Below are 12652 nucleotides of genomic sequence, written 5' to 3'. Positions count from 1 at the left end.
TCATTTCTTCGGGATTTATGAACTTGTACCTGGTAGCTATCTCCCAGAGGCTAGCCACAAAATCATTGACGTTTTCTCCCTCTCATTGGCGCCATTGGTAAAACTCATTTCGGCTGACCATGGGGGCGGCAGATGGTGCGTAGTGGTCTTCCAGGGCATGTTGCAGGGTGGCCCAGGCGACAGTCTCCACATCTGCTGGGGCGATCAGTGTCTGTGCCATTTTGTAGATCTTGGTGCCGCAGTAGATCAGGAATAACGCTCGCTTCCTGTTGTCCGACCTGTCCTGATAATCGTTGGCCTCCAGGAACATTCTGAAACAGCCCATGTATGTGTGCCATTCTTCCGTCTGCAGGTCGAAGAACGCTGGGGCTGGTGATACTTGCGATGCCATTCGTGCAGGTGGTCGGAGGTCCTTGTTTCAAGACAGTGCATGGTTCATGAGGAGGTTTTCAGGTTCCTTTTGTCCTTCGTCGCCAGTGTTAGATCGGTGCAAGGCAGCAGGCGAGAGTCGTTAGTAAATTCAGCACCTTTTTATTTCCAGCAAAATGTGACTGCACTCTGCCGGCTGGGCTGCTGGAGCTTTTTAATAAGCCCCAGGCAGACCAGCCGGCCAATGACAGCAGGTTAAATCTCCCACGGTCCGGACAGCCAATCAGTGATGAGCGTGAAACTTTATGTAGATTCTAGCCAATCCATGGTGAGCATGAAACCTTATGTAGATTCTAGGCAATCCGTACATAACACAAAGCTATACCAAATCTTTATGATAACAAATGTACAACATACAGACTTAATTCACTAACCCACTTAATTCAACAGTGTAGCCTACTGGTTGCATAGGTTTAGCTTATAAAACATACTAAGATTTATAAAGTAAGCTTTTATTAAAATTTTGAAGAAATGTTTGCCATATTGTGAGGATAAATTATCCCAAAGTTCAGCTAGACAGAATGTGTGCGTTTTCCTGCGTGAAAAACTGGCTTAACTCTTAGGCCAATATTTCCATATGAATGAGCACTTCAAATGGATTGCACTGTGCATTATATATCCTCTTTCTTAGTGTAACCTAGTTTATTGTAAATACTCTGATTGGATAATTAGTCCATATCCCTTCTAGTAGGATAGGTATAATATAAGTAAATTCAAGGCAATGATATGAAGCTCCTGGCACCTTACCAAGTAGTATCTCACATAGGAAGCAGTATAATAGAGAGAACAGAAATTTACATAAATTTTTCATGATAGATTATATCACTGGTAGGATGTTGCAGAGGACAAATATTTCTATAATTCTGGGAAAATCTCTAGGAGCTCTGGCTTATAAACTATATCCTCTCTCTCTCTCTCTCTCTCTCTCTCTCTCTCTCTCTCTCTCTCTCTCTCTCTCTGTGTGTGTGTGTGTGTGTGTGTGTGTGTGTGTTAACTCCTGAAAACTGCCTGAATTATCCTTACAGCTTTGTTGGCAAAATTTTTACAATTGTTTTGTTATTGTCTTCTTCCTGGGGTTTCTTAGGGTTGGAGGAGACACAGTCACCCATCTGGCTTCATAAGGCTGGACTAGAACTCACAGTCTCTCTGTCTCCCTCTAATCTGGTGCCTTAAACTCTGTACCAATTGGATCTTATTTCTTGTGATTGGAAACAACATGCATGTCAGTTGACTCCATTCCACTTCCAGATTGGGTTTCTGGTTGGTTTAAATGGAATCTGTTTGACATTATACATTCATAATTTTGGTCCAGATTATTCTCTGTTCAGCCAAATCCAAAACTCCAGACTAAATGTTAATTTAAAGGCTCATGCAGAATAGTGAAAATGGTAGTATTTTAGGCCAAAAACCTGTTAGCAACTGGAAATTTTGCTTCCAGAATTCTTACAGATCAGTTACGTGTATCCTATATAAACTACCACATGCCATTTCTCTGGAAACATATTGTGTTGTTGAACTTTCTAGGTTTCTTAAATCAATATAAGGGGATTCATATTTGACCAGACCACCAACAGAAAAGAAAAGGAAAAACAACAACCAGTTTTTCATATTACTTCAAGTGGTTTTGGATTTGTGAAATTCACACAAAAATCTGTTGCAAATTATTTATGAGGAGAACTGGCTATAATAGATTTTTAAGAATTGCCCAGATTATTCAAATAATCATATTTTGAGCACAATCATATTTTGATACAAGATATTATCAATTCTTTCCAATCTTCCATGCACAGAATCACGGAAGGGCCAGTTAAATCACTGACTGCAACCTGAAGCTCAGGGAAGAAATCCCAATGAATGTATCTTGTAAAGATGAGACATATTTATTTAGCCTCTACTTAAGCAATTCAGTAATGGAAGCCCCTCACCTGCCTTGATAATTGTCAAGCCTCTTTTACTACTAATCTTTTTCTACCATTCAATGGTAGGAACCATATATGCTTTCCTATAACTTAAGTACATTATTATAAACCCTGTACCATGGAACAAGTGAGAACAGATTTTTAAAAAATGTATGCTATAGTTTTACTTCCTTGAAGAATGCTATCATATCCCTCCTCAGTATTATTTTTCAGAGCTAAGTTTAGTATGCTCTTTGAACTTATCATCCAAGGTTTAGTTTCTAGTCTTATATTGATTTTATGATGTTGTTCCAGTTTTGGTAATTTGTTGAAATATGATGGCCAAAACAATACTCAATATTCAAATTGGAACTGATCAAAACAGAATAAAATGAAATGACTGTTTCCTTTGATTTGAAAAACATTTTTCCACTGATGTAGTCTAAAACTTCATGAGGCTGGTGTTATTTTTTGGCAGTTACGTCACACTATAGTTTCATCACACTTAGATTGGTACATGTGGCAAAAGAATTAATCTAGAAGTATTATTAATTTGAGTGTTTATGATAAATGTTGAAAAAAATAAAGAATATTGGGATATAAAATATTCTAAATGTGTGACAGACCATTTTTTAGGAGTATTTTGTACCTTCTACTGCAGTGGTCTTATTTTTTTATGGTCCTTGAACTGCAGCATTAGAGAATGACATTTTATTCTGACCTTTCTTAAGAAATGAAAAGCTTTTAAAGTGTTTAAATGTGTTAATTATATTGATGGTTTACCTAGTTAGAGGATATCTAAAGATCTGAGTAAAGATGTTTGACATCTGGAGGCATATGTGAATTCTGAGTTACATTTATAGAAACATTTAAATGCTATTTTCAGTTTTGAAAACTTATTCTTTTTTCAAAATATTCTTATAGTTACCTAAAAAGACCATGGAAATGGAATGGAATGTTGAACCAAGTGAAATTTATGTAATATTATATAATGCAATCTGTTTATAACTTAATATATTGAAAGAATATATGGAATCACTTTTCTGAACTAAGACAATATTACTTATATGTCAATATATTGTTCTGACCTAGGCTCCCTTAACAAGCAGGAGGCAGGAATTGATCCTGGCAAAACCTCTTTCATGATGGTGAATTACGTTCATTCACAGTCAGCAAGGTTTGTCCAAACAGTTTTTCAAAGGAATATTTCTCAACACACCTTATCTCGTTTGGCAAGCTGCCATATAACTTGTTTCCAACCACAGTACAAAGCAAAACTTGGCACAGAGTCTCTCAGAGTCACGGAATGAACGAATTATTTCCTGCAAAAGCCCACTCCTTGTTCGTTCCTCTTTTATTTCTTTTGGGAGAGGCCAATCACCTCCAAGGTATGACTTTACTCCCGAGTCGACCCTGCTTTCTGAGTTGTTCTTGTCTTCTGGCAGCTCTGCGCATGCGCACATTGGGAGTGGGCTCCAGTTGTTCCTCTGCCTTGCTGCTGTCTAACTCCCTCTCTGCCTCCAACGCAAAGTCCTCGACTGAGCTTTTCTCAGCCCCCAGGACTCGCCCAAGTTCCTCCCCAACCTCCTCACTGTCCAACTCTGCTGCCAGCTCTGCTGGCTGCCGGCAGGCTACAACACATATAGAAAGCTAAAGATCAGATAAATCATAAGACTATAATGAAAGCCATCTTGATCTCCCGCTTCTCAATGTGAATAGAAGCCTCTGATCACAGAAGCTTTGACATCAAGAAGGACAATCAGATATGAACCCTCTCCTATTTTAATTTCACTCATACAAGATTACTCATTGAAAAATAGTGCATATTGCTATGTTTAAAGAATTATTTGGAGACCAGAATTGAAATCCACCTTGCCTACCATTTATAACAAATATTGTACTGCTCATTATTCTTTTTAAAAACTATAATGAAGGGGAAACAAAAAATATGGGATCTCATATCTTTCTGTTCTTCTTTTATCAATAAAAACCTGGCCGCTGTGGAAACAATACTTCACATGCCCTATATATAGAAGCATAGGTGTCTGGTAAACGGTACAATGATTTCAAAATATGTGTAACTGATATCACCACACCAATGGTGTGAATTATATACGTTCATAATTTTATGTAAAACATGATACAAGTGATACAAGTATGTAAATGTGTAATCTGTGTGATTATGTTAACATAGCCACCATCTTTTCCCTCTGTCCTTTGGAAGGGAAAAATATTTCATAAGAACAAGATATCTGGAGATAACCTTCCAGTCAGCATTTATTCATAGACCAAATAAAACTGTCAACACGAAACTTTTATTTTCTGTTGCAATCATGTAACACTGTTATTTAAATATTTTAAAAAAACATGTGCAAGCATACACAGATACATGTTATGGCTGAGATTATACGTGACTTCTACCCACAGTTTGTTTACAGAAACAAAATAAAAATTGACAGATAATACACTAAAGCAAAGCCCAATAAACCATATTATACTTAGCCCACTCTGTGAACTACGGTATAATGTCTATCAGGAATGACTTTATGTATAAAAGCTTAATAATTTGTTTAAAAATGTGTGAATGTTCTTCAAAGTATACAATATAAAATTCAACCAGGAACAATTATATTTTATTTAGCTCCATTCATTCTGATCTACTGATCCTCCATGGTGAGGTAGATTTCACCAGCGGATTTCACAATTACTTTAATTGTCTAATGGCATAACAGCATGCACCTTCTTATGATTTAAAATAAAACAATGTCTTCTATTTTGTAGGTACTTTGTGGATATTTGACTGCACAGCCAACTATGAATCATTGCAGCTTCATTTATCTTAGATAAATGTTTAATGAGATAATAAGAATAAAAGTAAAAGTATTACTTTAAATGCACCAAACAGTGAATGCTAACATTTAGCAACAATTCAAATTTATTCTGTTATATGTATAAGAAAAGCATAATTCACAAACACTAAGGAACATCCATCATTGATTTACTTTAAGAAAAGAGACTTTGAACTTACTATGTGAGTACTATAGCCACAGCATCATTTAGGACACTTTCTCCAAAAAGGAGAGTATAAAGATCTGTATCAACATGAAGCTCATGAAAAATAGCTAGGACTGTCACTAAAAGAAAGAAAGAAAGAAAATATGTTATGCTCAGATTTTTCTTGAATAAATGAATTACATGTCAATAATGCTATGCCTTTTTAAGGCAAACAAAATTACAGACAGGAAAAAGAAATGCAGTTAAATCTAGTTTATACCAACACAATTCACTAAACCTCTTTATGTTTTTCATTTTTACAAACAATAGTTGTTTATCCTGTGTCTTTATACATTTCCTTTTGATTTTTTAAATTTCACTTTTTTCTTTCTGAAGATCTTAGCAACTCTGTCTGACCATAATTTTTTCCATCTTCCCTTTCCTCGTAACCTATTCACAATTACTTCCTATATTTGTTTTCCAAATTGATTCTCATTTATTCTATGTAATCAAACTAAGTCAGCATATTCTTTTTCTACTGTTCAGTCCATATTCAATCAGCACTCATTAATTCTTGACCATATCCCTTTTTGTTTTATCATATCTACCTCTTAAGTTCCCCATTTGTATTCAATGTATGTTTATGTTCTTTGTGACTTATCCAACTTTTATTTGGATAAAACAGAAGCAATGAATGGCCATGTTTTGTTTCTATCTTTTCACTTGTTTTATTGTGCTTGTAGAAATCTACTATTTTTCTAATAATATTTGTATGCTTTAAAATTTCTCTATCCTTGTTTTTTCATCTTTAATAAACATTCTACCAAGATATACAAGTTCAATGGCTTATTCTAATTTTTGTTATTTGCAACAGCTTAGTCCATTTTCCTGTCAAACACAACTACATTGATCTTGGATATATTGATTTTTTGTTGCATATTCCACACTGCATCATATATTCCAATATTTGCTCCAACTCATTCAGATTCAGAGCTTGCACATCTCTAATGTCACCACTAGCATCTCCTATACATTTATCGATAATTATATTAAACAATCAAGAGGACTTCATGCTTCTTTGTCCTACTCGTTGCTCAGTGTTGAACTGTTCACTAAGCATCCTGTTTATTCTCACATACTTTATTTCTATCAGAAATTCTATTATCACATTCCCCAACCAATATTCAACTTCATATTTAGATAAAATGTTCTACAACTCACTTTCTGATATGCATTCTCTAAATTAACAAATGCACAACAAACAATATTTGTCATTTCTCAGTGACTGATGAAAACTATGTTCCACATGCACTCTGTCTAGCATAAAGCTGCAGGACTTTGTGGCGGTAGTTACCTCCTCTGTCCTTTCAGTCAGAATTCTGGCAACCTGCTTCTTAACAAAATCATCCTCCCACAAGTTTTTTTCTCTTTTGGTATCACCTTTGTCGCTTTACCATTTTTTTAAAGGATTCAATACAGGTCCTTTACTACAATCACACTTGAGATCAGAAAATTTGTTGAATGGTATGTTCATTAAGCAAGGCATCACATGACTTGATTTTATGATCTTTTTAATCATGATTGTTAAACAAACCATCATGGTCATTAAGTGAAACATCAGATCATGATCATGATTGGCAACCTTCCTTGCCAGCTTTCCTATTGACTTAGCTTCTTAGAAGCCAGCTAATGTGGTTGCAAATCATAATCATGCAATGTCTTGCTTAGTGACATTGGTGATTTGCTTAATGACCACAGCAAAAAAAGATCTTAATGGGGTATGGTCATGTGAAGCTTAATGACAACACCATTTAACAACAAAGTTTCTGATCTTAATTGTGGTTGTAATCATCTATTTTATGTACCAGGCACAAATCCTGTTTTTACACACATTTTGAATAATGTGCAGTCACTTAATAAACAATTATATTAATAATATAGTATTTGTCAAGTTCTATGCTGTCTGTGTCTGCAGCTTTGCTAGTTTGCAACATTTTCCAGCTGTGCCCCTGCCCATTGATTCCAGATATTGGGAGTTTTTTTCCTACCACCAAGAGAAGCACTGAAGAGAATGTATTGGCAAGGCCAGATAAGTTTCTTCTTCCCTTACCCTTAAGGTTTGGATTTAATACTCATTATGAACTCTCCTGTCTGTCTAGGCATCTACGATACGTATAAAGGTGAATGTGGATTTGGCATAATTGCACCTCAGGCTTGGATAAATGGCTGAATGAATCATGGAAGGGTTGAACAAGCCCTGCCTGGGTTTCCTCATTTGCTTCATTATTATTATTATTATTTTAAAAAGGTAAGATGGGGCAGGTACCTTTTGGGATCATGAAAATGTCTAGGGATGCAGAGCGACCCATACTGCTGACATCTGCTGTAGAGGCAAGATATTTCTTTTGGTGAAACCTGGAAAATGCTTCCTATTGTTTTCTTGCAATACTTTCAATAGTCATATACACCAAGAGCAGTAGTGGGTTTCAAATCCCGGCACTACCAGTTCGCTATCAATAGCGCACAGGCGCGCGTGCTCACTTTTCCAAGCCTGCGGAGCTACTGCACATGCATAGAGTGATTTGATGATGCCTGAGCGGGTGGGTGGAGCCTCCCGCTGCTGCCGCTACCTGTTTGCCCGAACCAGGGTGAACTGGGAGCAACCCACCACTGACCAAGAGGATAAAAAGGAAAAGAAAAGTATGGCCATGCACCAAATAGTGATACTAATAATGACTGAAATTAATGGAATTTATAGAGGGATTGATTTATTAATCTACAGTTGAGAGAGAGAGAACAATCAGTCATGCTTAACATGCTCAATTCAGTGACTAATGGGAATAAAAAGCTTCCCAACTGACCCAGCCATACTGAAAACTTGCATACTAAAAATAACAGTCAAACCATAATTATAGATTCCTGGCTTTGCTAATCAGCCATCCCACTCAAGGTTTAACTAAAGAAAGGAAACATCAATAAAGCATTTTAATTGCCAAGCTATTTGTTTTTTTCCCCCCTACATCCTCTACAACTTACCAAATATTTTTCAGCTATTTTATATGACTTGAAAAAAAACCCAATAACTCTGAGAAAGGAACAAACTATTGCTGTACAACTGTAACCATAGAAACACCAAATTAAAAGAGTGTTTTGAACATCCGCCTAAATGATGGTAAGAAGGTTCATGTGGTTTTAAAACAGTTCTGCTTCAGCAAATCTTTCCCAGATACAAATATTTTTTCTAAGCTTTGTATTTCAAAGAGGAAAAAGTGAAAACTATGTAAAATATTTTTAGTTTAGTACCCCAAGAATGTAATATCTTATCTATCTTTTTCAAATCTACATCAGAACGCAGGTAGGACAATAATAACTCCAAAGGAAGTGGACAAGATTAACTGCACTGCCAGCTTAGCCAGTTATTTATTACATCTAAGCTCCCTTCTGGATCTTAAAATCAGCCAAGGAAGGGACTCACAGTTGAGTCCATGCCATCTCCTCCTCCTCAAGAGGCCATCCTTAGACCCAATACCAACTTCTTCTTTTGAAGGGAGGGAAGGTTGTTGAGAAGGTGATCTGTAGCTAATGATAACTTTGGAGAAAACAGCCTGGTTACCCTGAACCTTTTTCTCCTTCTTTCATATAGTTCAGAACAATCTTATTTTGGGCCTCTTTCTGAAACATATTGTCCTTCCTGGAAAGCTGGAGTGCAATTGCAAAGATTCCCTCTTCCCCACTCTTTCCCCAGATGCTACATTCCTTCATAGCTAGGTTGGAACCATGACTCAACATTTTCCTATAAATTTGATATCTGACTATCTACAGTCATGGGTGAATGCTGATGATGAGGTTGTTTGTTTATTTTACTTAAAATATATATACAAAAAAGAAATGGTGTATTTAGTGAAAATGCTGTAAAGCTCAACAATTTTGAAAAATGATTTATGGCAGAAAAAAAATTCTAAAAGTTGAATATTTCATCAGCCACCTGCTCTTTTAATCCATCATCTTTTGCCCTTGTTTATTTTGGAATTCTTAACAGCAATTTCTTTTGTTTATTGAAATGTGCGGTCAATATATCAAAAACTCTTCTGTTATTTCTTCACATATGTTTTATACAAAGCACTATGCATGAAGCACCGTGCTTTGTACGGTGTATTAAAGGTATTTTAATACCTTTCATTCCTTTTCAGCCGCAACAATGCCCATTCTCAGTATTTATATAAACAAGCTATTTTTCTGCCTATTACAAATATGCCAGAACAGATTAATATAAATTGTCATAATGTTTTAGGAAGAAGAGCCTAGATGGCAGTGAGGCAACAATTGCTGTAAAGAGTTCCCACAATGGTTTACTTTTCATCTTTTTTCTTCATCTTCTGTTTTAAATACTGGTCCTTTTATTTTACATTTAGCCCTACATTCTAATTTCCAATATGATAGTCCTTTGTTGTCCTTCAGGTATAGAAAGAATAGAGAGAAGCTCCAGAATATAATTAACCATTGTGGGAAAAAGAGAGAAGAGGCATTGTACACATTTTTCAATACAACTACATCCAAGCTCATGAAAAAGCTAAAAGTCAACAGTTAACCCCTAACAAGCAAGCAACCATCTCCTGTTAGGAATAGTAATAGCACTTCGACTTATATACCAGTTCATAGTGCTTTACAGCCTTCCCTAAGCATTTTATAGAGTCAATATATTACCCCCAACAATCTGGGTCCTCATTTTACTGACTGGAAGGATAGAAGGCCGAGTCAACCATGAGCCACTCAGAATCGAACTCCTGGAGTGATTAATGAGTTAGCCTGCAGTACTGCATTCTAATCATGGTTCTTGCATCCAATCCTTTCTTTACTTTTGGAGGATTTTTATACTAACTTATTTGCCAACTCCAAGCAGGATCATTCAGGAATGTCAACTATTGAATTCAAATTATTCCATCACTGAAACCCAGCAAGGTATATGGTGAAGACTTCCTACTTCCTACACCCCCCTCCCCAGGTCACTCATTGACTGATGTGCTCCACTACTGGCAGGGCTATTTACATATATAGAAAATTCTGGTTATATCCCAGCAGGATGTCAACTCTCCATCATAGTTTCCATTTAAAAAAAAAAAAGGGGGGGGGGCAAGGAATACTGTAAAAATCACAGACCTGTAAAATAGATTATAAAGGTGGGATGTATGCAAAACACTTCTTCAGGAAAATAGAGGATTGGATGATTGAGAACATATTAGTGGAAGAACAGGCTGGGTTCAGACCTGGCCATCCACAACAGATAACTGTTTCATTCTATACCATCCTATTACTCAATTTCCACATGGTAAATATCTGTTTACATATTTCATACATCTTAGCACAGCATTTAACTCAATAAACACAGACACCTTATTGAAGAAACTGGACAAACTAAATATTGAACCCAGACTTCTATACCTGATAAATGCTTTCTATACAAATGCATGCCTGAACGTTTGTACTGGAATAAATGACACTTTCACACAGATCATATCATTTACAGTGTTAGATTTTACCATATTACTAAATTACCATTACTTTACCACTTGTTGCATTTAGTTGCATTAAGGCATTTTGAGATTCATTCAGTTCCTCAATAATATGCAGGAAGAGATAAAAATCAACTTGATTTATTTCAAATAAATAAGATTATTGACTGGAGCCCTGAAACATGGATACAGCTTTCCAATTTCTGATTTCTTACAATAACAGTCAAGGAGGTATCAACTGACAAATGGAAACAGATTAACTAAATCTCTGATTAGTTTAGCAAACATTTACTTTAGAAAATGACAAAGAATTGCTAGATCAATATTCCTATTCAATCAAACAGAAGATCATAGTAGATCAAAATTCTAATGCAATGTTATATATCATTACCTGGATCTGTAGCAGACATGAAAGAACCGAATAATAAGCAGTCAGTGAAGTGAAAATCACCAGAGTTCAGCTGATTGACATGCACCAGAGCCTTTACAAAGCCATACATTATCAACCTGCAGGATTTGGAAAGAAGAAGAAAAGGCTATTGAGAACAATTAAGACATATTTTAATGTTTATCTTTCCACAAACTTTTTTTTAAACTATGAAGTTCTACTCATTAATTTTTTTATCAATACAGTTGCTGCTGTCGTTGACTGCAATTATCATGTCAGTCTTCTTCTATTTTAGCCTTGAAAAATTGGATCAATTTTTTTCTAGACATTTGGGAAACAAGGGACCTCCCAAACAAATCTTTTTTCACTGACTATTATCAATTTCATCACTTAGATGATAATATATTTAGCCACTTATTTTTGACAATAATATGAAGCAAACTGAAGAAGAAATTAACAGGAATACAAGTAGTCCTCGACTTACGACCACAATTCAGCCCAAAATTTCTGTTAGACATTTTTTAAGTGAGTTTTTCCCCATTTTACAACATTTCTTGCCTCAGTTGTTAAGTGAATCACTACAGTGGATAAGTTAGTAACCTGATTGTTAAGTGAATCTGGCATCCCCATTGAGTTTGCTTGTTAAAAGTCACAAAAGGTGATCACATGACCTTGGGACACTGCAACTATCATAAATATGAACCAATTGCCAAGTGTCTGAATTTTGATCACATGATCATGGAGATGCTGCAAAAGTCGTAACTGGGAAAGATGTCCATAAGTCACTTTTTAAAGTGCCATTGTAACTTTGAATGGTCACTAAATCAGGGGTGGGTTCCATTGCTACCAGTTCGCGATGGGAGTGTGCGTGCTTGCTTCGTTCGTACGCAACACTTCTGTGCATGCGCAGAAGGTTCTGTGCATGCGCACAGCGTCCATGATGACATCCGAGTGGGTAGGCGGAGCCTCCTGCTGCCTCTACAACTGGTTCACAAGATCCAGACCGAACCGGTAGCAACCTGCCACTGCACTAAATGATCTGTTATAAATCCAGGCAATGTTATAAGACTACCTGTAGTCTGTTTACACGTATAGACATTTCACAGAACTAGCAGGACGTGAGGTGCTGTATTGCTGACTTCTGATGCTGCTAAAGGGTTTGTATAGCAGCTTTTCAGCTTTTATTGATTTATTTATACTAATAATACAAGTACAAGCTATATTAAAAGTTAAAGCTAGGCACTAAAAAGATAGACATTAATATTTCTGAGAACAGCCAACCAACAAGTCAGTGCTGAACATTATACATCAATCTTGACAATTTCAGAAAGGTGGAAAGGAAGGATGGAAGAGAAAGTGCATTTAACACTAATAGAAAATTTCTGCAGTTATGTTATTTGATTGATGTAAGCAATATTAATGTTATTTTCTCC

General features: G+C 36.1%; 1 protein-coding gene across 1 annotated transcript in view; it reads right to left on the bottom strand.

Moving 5' to 3' along the window:
* SLC9A9 (solute carrier family 9 member A9) overlaps nt 1-12652 on the bottom strand; it is a 232268-nt gene that overhangs the window by 159847 nt on the left and 59769 nt on the right. The window contains exons 6-7 of the mRNA XM_034439299.3: nt 11223-11338; nt 5356-5461 (exon numbers count right to left, since the gene is read on the bottom strand). Coding sequence (XP_034295190.1) covers nt 5356-5461; nt 11223-11338 — 222 coding nt within the window. The remainder of the gene's footprint in view (nt 1-5355; nt 5462-11222; nt 11339-12652) is intronic.

Source organism: Pantherophis guttatus, chromosome 6 (assembly GCF_059756535.1).
Source record: "Pantherophis guttatus breed Tessera chromosome 6, ASM5975653v1, whole genome shotgun sequence".
Classification (NCBI taxonomy): domain Eukaryota; kingdom Metazoa; phylum Chordata; class Lepidosauria; order Squamata; family Colubridae; genus Pantherophis; species Pantherophis guttatus.
The sequence above is the reverse complement of the archived record's forward strand: the minus strand, read 5'-3'. Positions and strand labels throughout refer to the sequence as shown.